The sequence below is a fragment of the Anolis carolinensis genome, chromosome 4, assembly GCF_035594765.1.
Source record: "Anolis carolinensis isolate JA03-04 chromosome 4, rAnoCar3.1.pri, whole genome shotgun sequence".
In the NCBI taxonomy this organism is placed as follows: Eukaryota; Metazoa; Chordata; class Lepidosauria; order Squamata; family Dactyloidae; genus Anolis; species Anolis carolinensis.
Window position 1 is genome coordinate 213,789,361 of NC_085844.1, and position 20,796 is coordinate 213,810,156.

At 40.2% G+C, this 20,796-nt stretch overlaps 1 protein-coding gene across 5 annotated transcripts in view; it reads right to left on the reverse strand.

Annotated features, from left to right (window-relative positions):
* LOC100562946 (ubiquinol-cytochrome-c reductase complex assembly factor 1) overlaps window positions 1-18,113 on the reverse strand; it is a 50,583-nt gene extending 32,470 nt beyond the window's left edge. Inside the window, exons 1-6 of one of the 5 annotated variants that reach the window (XM_003220470.4) lie at window positions 17,956-18,113; window positions 12,605-12,709; window positions 11,259-11,363; window positions 9,796-9,903; window positions 8,127-8,199; window positions 7,007-7,064 (exon numbers count right to left, since the gene is read on the reverse strand). In XM_003220470.4, coding sequence (XP_003220518.1) covers window positions 7,007-7,064; window positions 8,127-8,199; window positions 9,796-9,903; window positions 11,259-11,363; window positions 12,605-12,709; window positions 17,956-17,979 — 473 coding nt within the window. In that variant the 5' untranslated portion in view covers window positions 17,980-18,113. Of the gene's footprint in view, window positions 1-7,006; window positions 7,065-8,126; window positions 8,200-9,795; window positions 9,904-11,258; window positions 11,364-12,604; window positions 12,710-14,207; window positions 14,336-16,837; window positions 16,883-17,955 lie in introns of those variants that run through there. The other 4 variants (XM_062978741.1, XM_062978745.1, XM_062978744.1 and 1 more) reach the window with 4 other exon arrangements.
* Window positions 18,114-20,796: the final 2,683 nt, after the last annotated feature.

The window sequence follows — 20,796 nt, forward strand, 5'->3', positions numbered from 1 at the left end:
TTCTTGGGCTTTCCCTGGCATTTATTTGAATTGTTCAACAGTTTATATAAAGGATACCATTTTACTATGCTATGGCATACAATGGGACTTCAGCATTACAGATTCTGTTAAGCAGTAGGGTTCTGGAATCAAATCCCAAAATATACTGTATCTTGAGTTTTCTGTAATAATTTTGGCCAATTTATCACTATACATAGAATGAAAAAATATTGAATGTTTACACATTCTTCATAGCTATATAGTAACTCTATAGAAACTGCAATGACTTTGTGAAATATGAGGTTGTACTGTATTTACTACTATCTGAACTATTTGGCCAAACCCCTTTAATAGCCATGAAGGTAGCATCTTCACTTTTAGACAAAAGTACAACCTGGGCAGTCAATGCAAGTAGCTCAGAATAACTGATTTCAGCTGATAGCCAGGCATAAATCCAACTGTTTGTCTGAACAAGGGCAAACCCAAAGTGTCAATGAGAGCTTTGCAAGTCAACACTTATGTCAGGTTTACTGAGTGAACAGGTCTAATTCTAGTTGGAACTAACTACTGGATTTGGATTCTATTTATGAGGGTTATCCAGAAAGTAGATTACGTTTTGGAATTAAAAATGAACAAAGTATAGGAGAAAACATTTACCATATGCAGTTGAAAGCCACACCCAAATACCACTTCCCAACATAGTCACCATTCAAATCTAGGCACTTATCATAGCGATGAATGAGCTTGGATACTCCTTCCCCACTAAATTCTGCTGCCTCCGCCCTCAACAGTGTGCAACCCGCCGCGTGGGGCTGGACGCCCCCATGAAACAGCAAAATCCCCGCGCTATTGCAATGCTGAAACACAGCCAGGCTGAACAATGAATGCACCAGGAAGAGAGCAAAAGCAAGCAAGGAAGAATCCCGCTCTCGCTTCTTTTGCAAGGAGATCTCAAGAGAGAATCAAAACATTGCAGCTTCCCTTCCCTTCCTGCCCGCTCAAGGAAAAGGCGTGGGCTTGCCTAAGAAGGCCTGCTCGGCCTGGCTGCTGAGCAAGCTCCAGAAAGCGGCCTGGAGGAGAGCAACATAGGCTCTCGAGAAGCAGTCAGGATTGGCCAGGGCTTGCAAGCACTTGCAAGCCTTGGCCGATTGCAAGCCATGGCTGATCCTGGCTGCTTCTCCTTGGGAGCCTACGCCACTCCTCCAGGCTGCTTTCCAGAGCTTGCTCAGCCCTCGTATTAGCAATTCTGTTAACTGAACAGCAGCAAATCCAAACAAAAACCATCATTCATCATAGGGAAGGATCAACACCATAGAGATGAACATGCTTTCACAACTGTCTACTTTTAAATTACTTTAGTGTTGCTATAACTTTCTACCTCAAGAAACAGTCTCAAAGCAACTTGAAATGCATACATAGAAGAACACAGAACTTTGTAATTGTAAAACAAACAAGATATAAACCAGGCTTAGCATTCTAAATAATAATGCACTACACTAAATACAATCTATTAAACAATACTAGATGTGTTCACCTACAAAATGCAATTACTTTTTAAACACAGAATGAATGCCTCAAACACAGTCCAAAACAGTCAGGCCATAATTAATATCCAAATGCCTGGTAAAATAAATACATCTTTGCCTGATACTGGATACCAGCCAAACATCACTGAGTGGAACATTTCATGAATACAGGTGTAACACAAAAAAGAGGAAAGTCCTCTCTCAAGTTTCCCCTGGAGAAGGCACTGAAAGAAGTGCCTCTGATTCTGATCTCAGGTACTGGGTTGATTCATGAGGAGGTGGACCTTAAAAGTATTGGCTTCCTGTCATCTAACATCTTATAGGCTAATCAGCATTTTGTTGATTGACTTGAAATTAACTTGCAATCAGAAGTGTAGCCTATGCATTCACATCACTTCGTACCATTCAGAAACCTGGCCAAAGATTTCCGAAAAAGAGTTTCCAAATTAAATGTAGGCAATCTAAAGTACAACACATGGCAGTAATTCAACACAAAATAGAACCTTAGCTTATCTTGTGTGAGCCCTAGCTAACCTAGCTAGAGGAAATACTGGTTGTGCACATCTACCATCACATTGGCTTGAGATGAAATGAAAAAGGAGTTCATTAGTATACTGGTAGAAATGCATCCCCAAATCCTCACTTTAACAATATCACTATGGGTTTTTAAATATATTTTTGAGGTGGTCTGGGGGGCACTGGATGTGTATTATGGGACTTTTGGGCTGTATTTTCCCCAATCTGAGGCAGATGTTAAATAATAATGAGGGTAGAATCCTGTGGAATACCATACTGGATGCCTCATGGGGCTGAACGCCTAAGCACCATTCTCTAGAAACAGCCATCCATATAGTAGCAGAACCCAATGCAACTTAGTGACCTTCAATTCAGACAGCTCCCATAGAAAGATACTAAGATCATCAATAATACAGAGAGATCAAATATCAGCAAGACCACCTGACAAAAGATCATCATTCAAGGTGCTCTTGAGTCTGACTAAGGAAACTAAATTGCATTGCACAGCTAGTCCTTTTTTCCTTCATGTTTGTTGTAGCCCAGCCTCCATTTAAGCTGTCAGGTGAGCCTGAGGTTGGGCTTGTTCAGCCTGTGTTTGTCCCTGCACCCGGCTTGTCAGAGTCTGAGATTCCTGTTCCTATGCAGCCAGAGTTTGTCACAGTGGATTCTGGGACCAGAGACATAATGGTTTCAAGCAGGAAGCTTGAACTAAATTCCTCAAAGGAGTCAAGGTCAGGCCTTATTTTGCCAGATGGGCATTCTAGTTCGGGTTCTGGAAATGATAACATTAATGAATTTGACAGGAAAAGAGTGATTAATCAGCAGAGGAGAGAAAGGGAGAGTTTCAGACACAGCAACTGATTGTTATTGAAACGAAATAATGAGCAGCTTCTTACGGGAAGAGACCTTGAGTTTCTCTTAAGAAGGGCTGCTTTCTCGGAAAGATTCAGAGGTGGTAATTTTGATAAATCAAGGAAGAGAGATCTCTGCTTCTCGTTCCTATGGATCCATGTTATTTCCTGCAGCTTTGTACCTTGATTCTTGATCCAGTCTTGTCCTTGTTTCTGTGGATTTTGGTGTATCCAGTTGATGTTCCAGTAATCCTGCAGTTCGGATTTGATCCTATACCCTGGACTAATCTTGGGAGTTATGCCTCTTGTGTTCCAGTTTGATTTCCTGTGTTCCCATCTTGCCTCCTGTGATCCAGTTTGATACTGTGCCTTGGACTAATCCTTGATGTCTTGCCTGGACTAATCTTGATACCTTTATTGGGACTAACTTTGATATCATGTTTGGACTCTGTTCTTTGAGTGATTTTATAGACTCTTGCTTCAAGATTCTCAAGTACTTTGTTCTTGTGGATTTAAATACCATTGTATTAACTTTGAACTTTGAATTGCTATTGCTTACATATAATCTTCAATAAACAGCTTGCTTGCTTTATACGCTGGGGTTCAAGTATGGTTTTAAAGTGCCCTGCAGCCTAGGGGTCCAACAATATTGTACTTTTATTTAAGAGGTTTTCAGATACTAGGCCCATGTTAAGAGTAAAAAGATTCCATTGACTAGACATAAATTACAACAAGAAAAGATAAAACAAGAAACAACAGTAAGAAACAATGGATCTAAAGGTATGGTGGATTCAGTAGAAACGGCAGTTTGGTTTAGTTTTTTGTAGGCTATAGCATCGGCTTGACAATTACTTTCCTTTTTATGTAGCTTAAATAAACAACCCTAGTCAAAGTAATTCATTGATATGTTGCCAATAGTAGTTGTGGTCCCTTAAAATGGTTTTAGGTAGCTAATCTAGTTCTGGCCAAAATTGACTACATTCTGTAGGTGTCCCCCTGCATGCACCTTGGCCATTGCGTAGTTCAAGAAAAAAGTCTCCTTACAACATCATTTTTATTCAGCCCACCTGCCATTCCTTACATGAGCTATTAATACCAAGCAACAGTCCAGATGCAATTACCCTATCCTTGAATATTGAAATTTCCTAGCATCTTCCAGCATTTGACAATTTCAGATCTGGTTGCAGACAAACTAGGTTTTTGTGCTACAGAGGCTTGTTTTTATCTAAGAACTAGCTTGGGGATCCGGCGGTGCCCAGGTTATTTGAAAAAGGCATTATTTGTCCTTGAATGTTATGTATTTTCAGTTTGGAGTGGGTGAACTACAATTCCCAGAATTGTGAATCAATCCTCCCCAAACCTGCCAATATTCAAAGTTGGCCATTTTGGGTCTATGTACCAAGTGTGGTCTAGATCAGTCATTGGCTGGTCATTGCCTGGCTGCAGTGCTCTCTGGATGGCGTTGAACTGCTAGATTCCTGGGGAAATTGTCTCAAAACATCTGTCAGTATCCACAGCAGGCTATGTTGAGTTTGTGTGCCAAGTTTGGTCCAGAACTGTTGTTGGCTGGGCTATTATTATTATTAAACTTTATTTGTACCCCGCTAGCATCTCCCGAAGGACTCGATGCGGCTTACAAAGGCCAAGGCCTCAACACACAATATAACAATACAAACAAAGGCAAATTAAAAGAATTAAAACAGTATAAACCACAAGCAATAACAATACGCTAAAACACAATAGAACTGGGCCGGGCCAGAGTAATGAGTACAAGATTAAAAGTGACAGGTGATATATAAGGCTTATAGGGCAAGTGCAGAATGCGATATGTGATCTTAATTCTAATAAAGTGCTTATGGGACTTGGTATTGGAGATTTCCTATTAATCTGGGAAGGCACATTGGAACAGCCAGGTCTTCAAGTTCTTTCTGAAGACTGCCAGTGTAGGGGCCTGTCTGAGATCCTTGGGGAGGGTGTTCCAGAGTCGGGGGGCCACCACGGAGAAGGCCCTATCTCGTGTCCCCACCAACCGCGCTTGCGACGCAGGTGGGATCACGAGCAGGGCCTCTCCAGATGACCAAAGTGAACGCATGGGTTCGTAGACAGAGATGCGGTCACGGAGGTAGGATGGTCCCAAACCGTTCAGGGCTTTGTAGGTAAGCACCTGCACCTTAAATTGGGCTCGGAAAATAAATGGCAGCCAGTGGAGCTCCTTGAACAGTGCTCTTTGGATGCTGGTGTACTACAACTCCCAAAATCAAGGCCCATTCCCACAAACCCCTGTAGTATGTTCAGTTGGTCATGAGGCTTCTCTATGCGAAGTGTGGTCCTGGTCCATTGTCAGCGGGGGTCACTGTTTCTCTGGATGAAGGTGAACTATAAGTCCCTTTCCCCCAAACTTGTCCAATATGTTCTATTAGTTATGGGGGCTCTGTGTGCCAAGTGTGGTCCTGGTCCATCATCAGTGGGGTTCGATTGCAGGTGAACTATAAATCCCAGTACCTACTACTCCCAAATGTCCAGGCCAATTCCCCTCAAAAGCCACCAGTATTCAAATCTGGCCATATCGGGTATGCATGGCAAGTTTGGCCCAGAGCCATCATTGTTTGGGTTTATAGAGTTCTGGGTGTAGGTGAACTACAATTCCTCTAAATTCCCCAGTAAGAGTCACAGTGCTCTGACTTGATGCAGGGTAAACTACAACTTCAATCTCCCAAACTCCTCCAGTAAGTTTAGTTGCTCCTCAGTTATGCAGACAGATTTGAAAGGGAAGGGCAGTAGGCAGGGTCATGCAAATTCCACACCAACCCTGGGATGCCTGCCTGTGGTGGAAAAAGCAAAATCTAGGATGAAATAGTCCCCACATGAAAGCATTTCTTGGGTGGTGGTGTTTGAGGAGGACATTGGCAAGGGTTGGGCTACATGTTCATGGAGCTCGCTGTAACCGCAATGTCAATGGACAGGAGTGACTTGCTGGCTTCTCAGCATTGGGAACTATAGCCTGTTTGTGGAGGCCAGAGGCTGTCTGTGTGAGTGGACACCCGTGCCACATACACACATACGGGGTTTCACTTTTATTATGGATATAGAATATAGAATAGAATATATAGATATATAGATATAGACATAGACAGAGAAAGAATCAACAAAGTATCAGTGTTTTTGATCCGCTGATTGGTAAAGCTAGTCTAAAATTATTCAGGCATTCTGGATTTTTCAAAAATACCCCCTTCACATCTTCTTCTATGATTACAAATTCTAATAAAGGAATTTTATTAAATGCAGCGCAGCAAATATATACATGTATAACATGTTTCAAATGTTTTGCCAAATTAAGATCTGTTGTAAACTAACATCACACATCAATAAAATGGAGATAATATATTTTAGAACTCTAGTAATTGAGGAAGAATGGGAGAAAGAGCCATGAAGAATATAGCATAAATATATGCTAGGTCAAGTCGTTAATTTTTGCTCACTTACACCTTTTGATCTTCTCAGTTGCTATATTGGTACAAAAAATCTAGTATCATTGGGTTACAGAGGGCTGGGCAATTAGGAGAAATAATTTCCTTCCTTCTACACCACTGTTACACCACTTTGACCTTTTCAAATCAAAACTTTAGGCAAAATCAATTTTTCATCTAATTATTTTTCTTGGCTAGTTATTTAACACAAGAAGGGAAAGCTAACTTTCTGAGGTGTTAAATATTCTACATGTAACCAAACTGGAGCTCGCTTAATCTGTAGGTACATTTTAGAGGTGCAAATGTAAATGTCAATGGTGTAATTTGTTAAAGGCTTCTGACAACCAGCAAGTAAAATCACCATACATTATCACAACTTAAACCACTTTTTACGTAAATGTGAGTTTTTCCTAAAACAGCTAAATAAGAGACCTTTCCATTCTGCCTGAATGAAGCTTTCAAAGATACTCACAAGCCATATCCTTCCCACTACTAAACTTTAGAACTACTATAAATATTACACTTCTTTGACCTTTGTTTCTAAAAGTTGCTCAGGAGTTAGCATGTTGAAGTTTGATATTTTTGTTACCATAAGTGACAGCCTTCTCTTTCAGCCACTATGAAGCTGCAAAATGCAGAAAATATAATTTTTTAGAGTTTTACTTACCAGACGTGAAGTTGTGATACTAAAAACCAAGAGTTCAATGTGTCGGGCATCTGAAATCCTTTAAAAATTAATTATAAACATTTCCATTACTTGATTATATTAATAGTTTGTTTAAAAATAAGTACATTAATTAGTGGTGGTTCAATGACTCCACCCCCACCCAGTCTTCTTTTCTCAAGTTCGGTGACTTCAAGGTATACAACGCAAGAGTCCTAGGTGATGGACCACATGTTTTCCAGTTACCATGTTAAGAAACAAGCCTATTATGGACTGCAATGGCATCAGCTCTCATTGTTACTAGAAAAATTCCTCCATGGGGGACAATAAGATGAGGAATGTTTGAAGTGGCAAGTTATAGATTAACTTTTGAATCACAGAAAGCTAACTTAATAACAGCAAGGAAGTTCAATAGTGGGTTGGGGAGATTTGGCAAGTGTGATTCTGACCCATTTGACTACACAGAATGTATTCATTATTTATTTACTTCATTTCTATCCCACTTTTCTCCACCCTGATGTAACTGTACAACCCTCTCTTGGGCAGAACTATAAGCAATTTCACTAGTTTACAAGATTAAAATCAAGAAGAGCAACCAGAACAAATGCCATCCAATGATCTAAAAGTAAGTATAATAAAACTAGCTCAAAACAAATGAAAACAAAGTTAACATAATATTATGCTGCTTTTGCTATTTGGATTTCTCTAATGGTCCAACATATAAATCTGAATATGGTGACTAGTGGAAGTAATAGTTTAAAGGCTACGATCCCATACACAGGGAAAACTAGCAGGTCCCTAAGTGGTACTTCTTTTGGACAATTATGCAAAATACTTTATTATTTCATGGCTCTGAAGTCCAGTATTTGATGTCTTTCCAAGCCAGAAATGTATAGACATTCAGTAACCTCTTTCTTTTTTCAATGGGCAAAATAAAGGTCATGTTGCTAGTTTTGTTTCACAGTCAATGTGAAACAAATGTCCTCCTAAAGGTAAATAACTAGTTAGAAAAAATTGAGCAATATCTGATTATGAAACTCACAAAACTGCAGGCTGTTTTACTTCAGCCATAACCTGAGGAAGATATATAAAAGAAATAGGGCAAAAATGATGAAAAACTTACTGTTAAAGAATTCTTCATAGTCTGTTTTTTCTACACAACATGTGTACATACGCAGTGCTGCTATTTTAATTTTCTGAAAAAGAAAAAAAAAACATTTAATTTTAATGTTTACAACATATTTTAACAGCCCTATTTTCATCAATCACACCACCATCTTGTATAATATCTGTTTAGTGCAGGCTTGGGCAAACTTTTTTGACTTGGGGCCGCATTGCGGGCCCAGCCAAGAGGGCCGGGCTGGGAGAGAGGGGAGCCATTTACACGCTGGGTGGGACAGGCCTGCAAAAAGTAGGGCCCAGGAAGGTGCAGGGTAGGGCCTGGGTCATCCTCAGGTTGTCCTCCCAGCATAAGGACGGGGCTGCTTGTCCCATCCTTATGCTGGGAGGAAGGCAGGACACAAAGTGACTGCCCTGATCCTCCTCCCCCAATCTTCGGGCTGTCCTCTTGGAAGCTGCCATGTGGCTGGGCCTGCTGCTTGCTGAGCCCACTGCTTGCCTCATCCTTATGCCGGGAGGAAGGCGGGACTCAAGATGACTCCCCAATCCTGGGGCTGTTCTCTTGGCAGCCACCATGTGCCTTGAGTTGTCCTCCCAGCGTAAGGATGGGTCCACTTGCACCGTCCTTATGCCAGAAAGAGGGTGAGACATGCAGTGGCTGAGAGTGCTCCAAAGGGCTCTCAGCTGCTGTGTGCCTGCCTCCCCCATTTTTGGCATAAGGGTGCAGCAGGCCGCTGTGTCCTTATGCCAAGAGTACAGGGAAAATGAGGAGGGCCTGAGGTAAGCTCCCAGAGGGCCGCATCCGGCCCCTGGGCCTCAGTTTACCCATGCCTAGTTTAGTGGCTATGAACAGCTAATAAAATCATGTTGCCATCTCAAATTTATCTCTCTCTCTCTCTCTCTCTCTCTCTCTCTCTCTCTCTCTCTCTCTCTCTATATATATATATATATATATATATATATATATATATATATATAAAAATATATATAAATGCAATGTGCACGCGTTTTTCCCATGGAGTAAACCACAAAACCACTAAACCAAATCACACCAAATTTGGCCACAAAAGACATAGTCATCTAATCTATATCTTTTGATTAAAAAAACCTACAAAAATAAAGTCCAAATTACAGAGGACGAGGAAGAGCCGTCATCCCCTGGCTTCCAGTCAGAAGGGTAGGCCCCACCCCCTTTAAGCCTTGCTCATCTTTGAATAATATTTAGCCCAATTCTAATGCACTGAGTTTTTTCAAGTTCTTAGATTCTGTATATTTTATTTGAAATAAGTGAATAAGCAAGAGGGCACAGTTCCTAGTGTGTGTTTAGTAATACAGCCAAAAAGTTTACTACTTAATCATAAGCTACTCCATTCCACAGTTTATGCCATAACAAATGTTAATCTTATGGTGCTTTCAAAGGTCTAATGGTCCACATATACAAGCTTTCAGTAATTTTGCTTCTAGATTAACAATGGCCATGATCCTAAACACAATAGTCTGGTGGTCAGTCTGAATAAATTCAATGGGATTTCTGAACAGACATGCATACATTTGTGTTATAAAGACATTCAAGTAACTTCTGTAAGCAAGAATTAGGGACTAGTTTATTTTGGTGATCTCTCTTTTGTCAAAGTAGATGAAATGGAGCAAGCCTATTAAAATGCAATATTTACCCATTTGTTATATTTTAGTGGTCCTGTAAAGCCCATTGCTTCTATCATCTTCGTGAAAGCACCTACTTTCTCTTCAGATGGCTGAAGGGAATCTTTGGTTGTAAAAACCTGTAACAATATTAAAGACATTGTGGAAGGCATGTTTTTTTATTAAGAAAGTGTTTTCCATATGTGCAAAATATGTTCCATCACAAGATTATTTCATTAGCTTAAAATGGATAACAGTTTGGAGAGGAGGAAGTAAACAGAGGAAGGACTGAATTCTCATATAGCAGGCTTAAGGGAAAGTTCAATAAGAAAGAAAATGAGTGGCGGGAATGAAGAATCCTTGCCTTATGATGGTGCAAGCCTCTGTTTTTGTGGCTGAATAGCAAAGCTATCTCAAGATGAGGGTGGATGAGAAATATAAACAAACTGAAAATGTGTATTTGTTTGGACCAAGGGCACAGAATTTAAATTAATCGGTTCATCTTTATTAATTCAACAAGGTTGCAAAACCGTATTAATAGCTAAAATCAATTTTTGCAAGTTTCAATGTCTTCTTTTACAATCAAATCTCTACCTTTTCCCTCTGTGCTCCATAGCATGCATCCCTTTTGTCTGTACTTCTACAGAGCCATTAGTCTCCCTCTTCTTTCTCTTCATTTCAAAGTATTTCCCTTCTCCTTTCACAGCCCAATCTATTTTCCCAACCAAATGCTACTACATCACTTGTCACACATTCATTACTTCCATGGTGTGAACTGTTCTTCCTTCAATCCCTGTTTGGTTTGTTTTATATCCATATTCTCTTATCAACCACAATGAATACAGGGCTTCCACACAGTGACGGAGCCTAACAAACAGTTGGGTGAAGCCACACAGCTGGATCAAACATGTTGGAATAACTGGGGACCATTCCACTATGCATCTCTAATCAAATCAATTTCTACTGCAAAGCAGTCCTATTGACACAACACCCTCTAATCATACTCTCTCTTTTTGATGTCCTTGCACAGGTCTTTAACTCAAGAAAGAAAAGAAAGGGACTAAACAATAGGCATCAGATCAAGGTTTCAGATAACTCTTCACTAGAGTTAGTAAGATGATTTTACATCAACTATCATTTTCAGAAGATAATTTGCACACAATGCCTAACATGCAGTATAAAAACTGATGAAGAACTATAACTCCATGGCTCCCAGTAAGCAGATCCACAGAGTACCCTGACTATCTCGCCCTTTAATATTATGACTAGAAATCAGCAATTCTTTCTCCATTCATTTATCAAAATCTTTAAAATAATATGTATCAGTTATTCGGGGGTTTAATGTTTCTCTTTCACAATAAACTTATGGAAATATCAACCTGATACTTAGAAACAACCTCAAAAATCTCATCGCAGATCTCTGTACAGTATAACTGTTCTACTCCAATATGTTCAAACAACACAGACATAATACAGAACATAATTTTCTCCTGACCCTTTTTGTGTGATGAAATGTTCTATTGGGCTGTTTTACTGTCCCAACAGTTTGTATCAATCCACAGCAAATGCTGGTTAGACGTGATTGGCTGTTCTTATATCTCTGAAAAAAAATAACAAAAAGAAATGGTAAACATGTAAGATAGAAGTACAAAATTGGATCACTGTTAGGTTAAAAGACAACATATCCATAGTTGTCATGAGTATGTTTTGGGGAAATGGAATGGTATAAATAAAGTTATTCAGAAAAATTATACAAATCACACATTGGGTTTCATTCTCCGTTAGCACAGCAGTTCAGATTAAAAAGCCCAATGATGTCCTCAATCTTACACAAAATAAATGAACAAAGGATAGGAACAAATTCTCTAATACTGACCAAAATTTACCAGCTTGATAGCATTGTAAAAATCGAAAATGATCTTTCGCTCACACACATTTTCTTCCCAACAAATTCATTGCTAACATCACCTTCCTCCAAATAGACAAGAAGAAAACACACTGCATGGTTTCTGCAACAGCTCTTGGCCTATCAATGTGGATGTTCTTGCTAGTTTTTATAGGTGCAAAGTTTCAACATCTAGAAAAACATTGCTCCATAGCAAAGAACTAGCATCAAGCACTACTTTATCTGTCTTTTGCTTAGTATAGTTCTTTACTGGTGTGATAAACTACTCTAAAATGTAAATTCAACACAGATTTTTTAAAAAAAATGTAATTAGAGATCTGTCTAGGAAAACTAATACCAAAGGCAAGTCTGATGGGATAGTCTTCATTCTTTGTGTTGTTTCGTCATCATAGTTTTTCTGTATGCTTGCATGTCATATCTATAGCATACTTAATTGTTAAGTTACCTTTTTACCAATAACTGAATAGCAAGCACCCATGACATATCTCTTAAAATGTGGTCCACCAATCAATATCTTTGAGACACTCATGGGTTTGATCCAATTATAATCAAGCACTTAACTATCTAACACAATTTTCCCAATGCACAGTTTAGCTTGGCATTGTTTCTGATTAGTCTAATTGTGACGCCACTAGTAAAGCAGTACGTAAAAGACACTTTTTCTCTCAAATTATTAAACATTTGCGAGGGACAATTTTGTTTTACATTATGCATACCATATTGGGTCCTAAAAAGAAGACATAACAAAGATTAATACAGCAAGCCATCAATTATGGCATTCCTAAAATTAGTACACTGCAAACTGTGTGTGATTCACAATTTATTTCTTCCAGTCATCCCCAAGCCATCCAAATAATTTGTAACATTATACATTCTGTGTTTCCACCCACGCATCTAAACCAAGCAAACATGGAAATAAATAAATAAAATCTCACCTGGAGAGTGCCATGAAGCATTCTGCCCCATTGTGGCTGAGCTAAAGTTGTTTGTATCAATCCACTGCATAACGCAATCCATTGAGATTCTCCTGCTCGGCGCTTCTAGAGAATAAGAAAAGCCAAGGGGATTAAACATGAACAAATGAACTTGCTTTTTTAAATGTGATTAAATTCATTATATTTATCATCCATTAACACTGCAATTGCATACTTATTTGAAAAAAGTTGTTAGTTCTATCAAGGTTCTAAAAGTTGTTAGCAAAATTCAACAGTGTGATTCACTCTGTTTATATTATACTTGCAAGCAACAATTATGACAACTTCAAATGTATAAGCATTTGATCAGGCAAATTGTCAGTTCTAACTATTCTATTTGTTCCTGGCATTGAATGTTTGCCATTTTTGTTATACTTTGGAAACCACCCTGAGTCCCTTGAGGGAGAGAGGGTGGGGTATAAAGTATTATTATTATCTTTGGTTAATTTTGTTAGTTATTCAGTTTAAAATTATATTGTTTGATGTCTTCTGTTTTGATGTAATTTGTTTATATGTCTTCTCATTGTTGGCACTGAATGTGGAAACCACTCTGAGTCCCTTTGGGGAGATAGGGTGGTCTACAAATAAATTATCATCATCATCATCATCATCATCCTATCCATTCAGCTTTTCAAGATGTATTCACTTCTGTTTCAAATTTTGATCCAAGTAGATTTTGGGGAAAAGTAATGTTCTCCATTGTATTTATCTTGTAACAGCATGCAAAACCAACTATTTTCCTTTACACCAAACTATTTACATATACAGGAAATCCCCAAGTAACAAACATCCAACTTACAAATGACTCATAGTTAAGAACAGGGATGAGACAGAAATGAGAAATCTACTCCTAAGGAAGGGAAATTCACTCCTGAAAGAGTTATCATGGGGAAAAGACCACTCCACTGAAGCTTTATGATCAATTCTTCTTTCCACAACAAGCTAATTTTTTAAAAAAAATCCAATTGTCACAAGGACAGAAAGTGAGGTGAAATCCCCTGAACAAGGGCACAGACAGCAAAACGAACACCACAGGGGTGTTAACCCTTCCCTATGCTATCTGAAGCCTATATACATATGGCAGGAGTTACACTTAAAAATGTACAAACTAAACTTAAGATCAAACCTAAAGAACCTATCTTGTTCATAACTTGGGGACTGTCATTCCACCTTGTCTTTGTTGTTGTGTGCCTTCACATTGTTTCTTACATATGGTGACTCTAGGATGGGTTTTTCTTATCAAGATTTATTCAGTTGCCATTACCTTCCTTTGAGACTGAAAGAGTGTGACTTGCCAAAGGTCACCCAGTGGATTTCCATGGCCAAGTGGGAATCTGAACCCTGGTATTCCTGAGTCTTAGTCCATCATTTAAACTACCTCACCATGCTTGCTATCATTCCAACTTGGTAGGATGACATATATGAGTAAGCTATCTATGAAGAGAAAGCTTATCACCTTTCTAGAAAAAACATACAAAGAGATAATCAAAGAGGACTGGGAAACTCATAAAATCACAAGGGCTGTAAGACATGCTTAAAAGCAACAGAAAAATAACTAAAGTACCAAATGAAAGAGCCCCGATGGCACAGCGGGTTAAACCACTAAGCTGCTGAACTTGCTGACTGAAAGATCGATGGTTTGAATCCGGGGAGCAGGGTGAGCTCCCATTGTTAGCCCCAGCTTCTGCCAACCTAGCAGTTCAAAAACATGTAAATGTGAGTAGATCAATAGGTACTGCTCCGGCAGGAAGGTAATTGTGCTCCATGCAGTCATGCCGGCCACATGACCTTCCAGACGTCTATGGACAATGCTGGCTCTTCAGCTTAGAAATGGAGATGAGCACCACCACCGCAGAATTGGACATGACTAGACTTAATGTCAGAGGAAAACCTTTACACTTACCAAATGAAAATGGTAAGAGATTCTGTATCACTACTGTTAAGAGTTCTGTTAAGGATGTCATATTGATGAGAACAGGATACGGAGCAATGGATTCAAACAACAGGAAAAAAGATTCCACCTAAACAATAGATGGAAGAACCCCCTGATGGTAAGACCTGTTCGACTTTGGGATGCTCCTCGGAGTTTGGTGGTTTCCTTCTCTGGAGGTTTTTAAGCAGAGGCTGAATGGCCATCTGTTGGGAGTGCTCTGATCATGCTTTTTTGCATGGCAAAATGGGGTTGGACTGGATGACCCTCGTGGTCTCTTCCAATTTTATTTCTCTATGGGTGCATCTGCAACACAGAATGAATGCAGGTCGACACCACTTTTTAACTGCCATGTGCAATGCTATGGAGTTGTAGCATCCTGGGAGTTGTACTTTGGTGAGGCGCCAGCAATATTAGGCAGCAACTTTGCAAAACTACACCACCCATTATTCTACAGCATCGAGCTGTGGCAGCTAAAGTGGTGCCAAATTGCATTAATAGTGCTGTGTAGATGTACTTTATGATGCCTTTCTTTCTCCATCAGCGAAGTGAGTCCCAAAGAAGGTCAAAAGTTTCCATGCGGGACATATATTGCAACAAGCAGCCATAAGCTGCCACTGGCGGGAAAGCGATGAGACACCAAATTCCCTTTGAATGTGTTTTAATGTTTTTTAACTGGGAATTTTTTTAACAGTGGTTATATTTAATCCGGTTTCAATGTTCGCATATTTGTATATGTTTAAATTGTTATGCTGATGCTTTTATGCTAAGAGGCTTTGAGTCCTCTTCAGTGTTAGAAATGACAACCATCTTCAAGCCTTCTCTAGTAATGTTTATTATCCTGTTTCCTGTATGTATGTTCTAGTATGCAGCTTCCTTTACTCTATGGTTCCTGAGAAGTTATAAAAGGGACTCTTCTTCTCTCTCCTTTTGACTATGTGACCTGTTGATAGCTGTTTTGTTGTAAGAGAGATGTCCTGGCTAGCTGGCACAGAGAATTATAGAATCATAGAATCATAGAATCATAGAATAGTAGAGTTGGAAGAGACCTCAAGGGCCATCTAGTCCAACCCCCCGCTAAGAAGCAGGAAATTGCATTCAAAGCACCCCCGACAGATGGCCATCCAGCCTCTGCTTAAAAGCCTCCAAAGAAGGAGCCTCCACCACGGCCCGGGGGAGAGAGTTCCACTGCCGAACAGCCCTCACAGTGAGGAAGTTCTTCCTGATGTTCAGGTGGAATCTCCTTTCCTGTAGTTTGAAGCCATTGTTCCGTGTCCTAGTCTGCAGGGCAGCAGAAAATAAGCTTGCTCCCTCCTCCCTATGACTTCCCCTCACATATTTGTACATGGCTATCATGTCTCCTCTCAGCCTTCTCTTCTGCAGGCTAAACATGCCCAGCTCTTTAAGCCTCTCCTCATAGGGCTTGTTCTCCAGACCCTTAATCATTTTAGTTGCCCTCCTCTGGACGCTTTCCAGCTTGTCAGCATCTCCCTTCATCTGCGGTGCCCAAAACTGGACACAGTATTCCAGGTGTGGTCTGACCAAGGCAGAATAGAGGGGGAGCATGACTTCCCTGGATCTAGACGTTATTCCCCTATTGATGCAGGCCAAAATCCCATTGGCTTTTTTTAGCTGCCGCATCACATTGTAGGCTCATGTTTAACTTGTTGTCCACGAGGACTCCAAGATCTTTTTCGCACACACTGCTGTCAAGCCAGGCGTCCCCCATTCTGTATCTTTGATTTCCATTTTTTCTGCCGAAGTGAAGTATCTTGCATTTGTCCCTCAAACATTTGTTATCTCAAACATATCTGAAACTAAACTGATATGTTTTGTACCTGTGAATGCTGAACACATGAAGGTTGTGAGTAAATCAAATATGGGTTTTTTGTCTCTTGAGTGAATGATATAAAGCAAGTTGTTTTATGGGAGAATATATATACAGTAGAGTCTCACTTATCCAACATAAACGAGCAGGCAGAATGTTGGATAAGCGAAAATGTTGGATAATAAGGAGGGATTAAAGAAAAGCTTATTAAATGTCAAATTATGTTATGATTTTACAAATTAAGCACCAAAAACATCATGTTTTACAACAAATCAACAGAAAAGGCAGTCCAAAACACAGTAACGTTATGTAGGAATTACTGTATTTATGAATTTAACACCAAAATATCGCAATATATTGAAAACATTGACAAAAAAACATTGGCTACTAACAAATTGACTACAAATAAAGACAGAATTGCATAAAATGAACTTACAATAGCAACATTGTGGGAAATTAAATCCATAAAAAGTTCAATCCTTGCTGTCTAGAGCAGGGGTCCTCAAACTTTTTAAGCAGCGGGCCGGTCCACAATCCTTCAGACTGTTGAGGGGCCGAATTATCATTTGAAAAAAAATATGAACAAATTCCTATGCACACTGCACATGTCTTATTTGTAGTGCAAAAAACAACAACAATGAAAGAACAATACAATATTTAAAAATAAGAACAATTTTAACCAACATAAACCTACTAGGATTTCAATGGGAAGCGTTGGCCTGCTTCTGGCCAATGAGATAGTAAAGTCAATTGGGATTGTTGTTGTTGTTGTTGTGTGCCTTCAAGTCATTTCAGACTTCGGGCGAGCTGAAGTCTAAAACTGAGGGCGGGGGCCAGGTAAATGACCTTGGAGGGTCGCATCTGGCCCCCAGGCCTTAGTTTGGGGATCCCTGGTCTAGAGAAACAGATGTGGATCTGGGCAGGAGGCAAACTGCATTGGATAATCCAGAACGTTAGATAAGTGAATGTTGGATAAGTGAGACTCTACTGTATATATGTGTGTGTGTGTGTGGGCACTGAAAAACACTTCTAAAGCTCTGCTGTTTTTATGTACTGGCAAAATCTCTGTTTGCCTAACAGATCTGGGAATACAACTGAAACCATTGCCTTGCATAATTATATCTGGTTGTATACCACAAGAGAAGATGCTTGGCATTATTCCAACGAGACTTGAAATAGAAATTAGGAGTGCATCTGCACTGTGGAATGAATGCTGTTTGACACCACTTTGAAAATGGGAGTAAGAGTCCCCTCTCTCCAGGACCATAAGATCTTGGAGGGATGGGGCTCTTACTCCCATTTTCAGGACCTCTCTCCCCTCAAAGGGAGTCAGTCCCACACACTTCTCTCTCCCGTCCCAAGCCACAACACCCTCTATGGAAGGGTCACCGCGCTCTGTGTACCAACACAACCGACTTAAGCAGCGTGAAGGGCGCAGGGGAAGGCCTTCGCAACGGGCGCCTTCCCCTCAGGCCGTGCGGCCTGCTCTGCCCGCGCTGAGCCGCCCGTTCCCCCACAGAGAAGCGCCCGGCGAGGCTTCGGAGCTCCACTCACCACAACCCTCACCAGCGCCGCCATCACGCTTCAAGGACGCGCTTCCGCTTCCGCCAAACATCAAAGCACTTCCGCTCTTTCATGCGCCGCCGGGAAAGACAAAAAGACAAAGCCGGGAGAGGGGAGGCGTCGAGTCTATGCCGCTTTCTGTTCTGCAGAAGGAATGTAGATTGGGCTCCACTTGAACTGCCATGGCTCGATGCTATGGAATCCTGGGATTTGTAGTTTCCTTCTTTATATGCATCAAAAGGCCGCTGAAACAAAAAGGCCTTTGGATCTTGGCAGAAGAAAACAAGGCCATCAGCATAGCCTACTATGGCAGTGATTCTCAACCTGTGGGTCCCCAGATGTTTTGGCCTTCAACTCCCAGAAATCTTAACAGCTGGTAAACTGGCTGGGATTTCTGGGAGTTGTAGGCCAAAACACCTGAGGACCCACTGGGTTGAGAACCAATGTCCAATGGGATCGTCTGCACTGTAGAATTAATGCAGTTTGGCATCAATATATTATTTGAGAACACAGAAATGCAGGAGCACTTAACAACTATCATATCAGACTACACAGAGAAGCCATTGAAATCCACAACCATAATAATAATAATAATAACTTTATTTTTATACCCCGCCCCATCTCCCCGAAGGGACTCGGGGCGGCTTACATGGGGCCTTGCCCGATACAATAATCAAATATCAATCACAGAGCCACAACACAATTATCCCAATAAAAAAACATCAACCATGTGGACAATTTCAACAGAAAGGAGGAAATCATGAAAATGGACACAATTTGGCTACCTGTATTTAAAAAACTCTAAAATCAGTACAGTAAAAAAAGAACGCTCAGAAAACAGGAATTCCAGACATGAATCAATCAGGGGCAGCTAACACCTCAGATCAAAGGATTCTCCCAGGCAGGAATGAGGCTTGCAAGACCATTAATGCTATCGAGGTCATTAATTACAACATTCACACTGGCCTCCAACAGACGAGAGTTGTTTCTCCCACCCTAGACCTTCCACAGATATACATAAGCAGATAAGCAAATATCTTGGATAATAAGGAGGGATTAAGGAAAAGCCTATTAAACATCAAATTAGGTTATGATTTTACAAATTAAGCACCAAAACATCATGTTATACAACAAATTTGACAGAAAAAGTAGTTCAATACGCAGCAATGTTATGTTGTAATTACTGTATTTACGAATTTAGCACCAAAATATCATGATATATTGAAAACATTGACTACAAAAATGGCTTGGATAATCCAGAAACTTGGATAAGCGAAGCCTGGATAAGTGAGACTCTACTGTATTGCTTGGTTTTCCAATATACCTCACAACCTCTGAGGATGCCTGCAATAAATGGGTGAAATGTCAGGAGAAAATGCTTCTGGAACATGGCCATAAAGCCCACAAAATGCACAACAACCCAGTTTGGCATCTCTTTGGCTGTGGCTGTTCAATGCTATACATCCTGGGAATTATAGTTTTACGTGGTCTTTTTAGCTGCCTCTGTCAGATAAGTGCTGGTGTCTTGCCAAACTACAAATTTTATTTATTATTTATTTATTTACATCATTTATATTCCGCCCTCACCCCGAAGGGGACTCACATTACACATATTAGACAAACATTCAATGCCTTTTTAACACAAGACAAAGACGAACAACATAGCTCCGAGCGGGCCTCGAACTTATGACCTCCTGGTCAGTGACTCATTGCTCTCCCGTCTGCGCCACAGCCCCGATAATAATAATCCCATGATAATAATAGTAATAGGACCTCTACAGGAGTCTACCGTATACCATGCAGCTATGGACAAGTCTACTCAGGGACCACCAAACGCAGTGATGCCCAAACACGAATCAAGGAACATGAAAGGCACTGCAGACTAACTCAACCAGAGAAATCAGCCATAGCAGGGCACTTGATGAACCAACCTGAACACAGTATATTATTTGAGAACACAGAAATGCTGGACCACGCTAACAACCACCATGTCAGACTACACAGAGAAGCCATTGAATTCCACAAACGTGGACAATTTCAACAGAAAAGAGGAAACTACGAAAATGAACAAAATCTACCAGTATTAAAAAAACTCTAAAATCAGGACAGTAAATTAAGAACAACACTCTGAAAACAGAAATTCCAGACATGAAACAATCAGGGCCAGTTAACACCTTCCAGCAAAGGATTCCCTCAGGTAGGAAGCAACCAGGCTTTGAATCTGCAAGGTCATTAAATGCTAATCAAGGTGATCAACTGCAACATTCACACTATGCCTCAAATAAAAAAAGAGTTCTTTCTCCCACCCTGGTCATTATTCCACAGATATATAAACCCCACTTGCCTAGTTTCCATCAGACCTCACTACCTCTGAGGATGCCTGCCATAGATAAGAGTAAAACATCAGGAGAGAATTCTTCTGGAACATGGCTATACAGCCAGGAAAACGCACAGCAACAACAATAATAATAGGCTTTATTTATATTCCATCCCCTATTCCCGTATTTGGGATGGCTTACAACAAAACAAATGAATACAATAAATAATATAACACAGACAATAATCACATATCAATAAAAAAACAAAATAGCACAATAATGTAAACATAAACATTTTAAAAGACCAAAACCAGTATATAACACCATTTAAAACCAGGCATTCCTAGGATTCCATAGTACTGAGTTTTGGCAGGTAAAGTAGTGCTGAACTGCATCAATTCTACTGTGTAGATCAGGCATGGGCATACTTGGCCCCTCTGGGTGTTTTGGACTTCAAGTCCCACAATTTCTAATAGTTGGTAGGCTGTTAGGAATTGTGGGAGTTAAAGTCCAA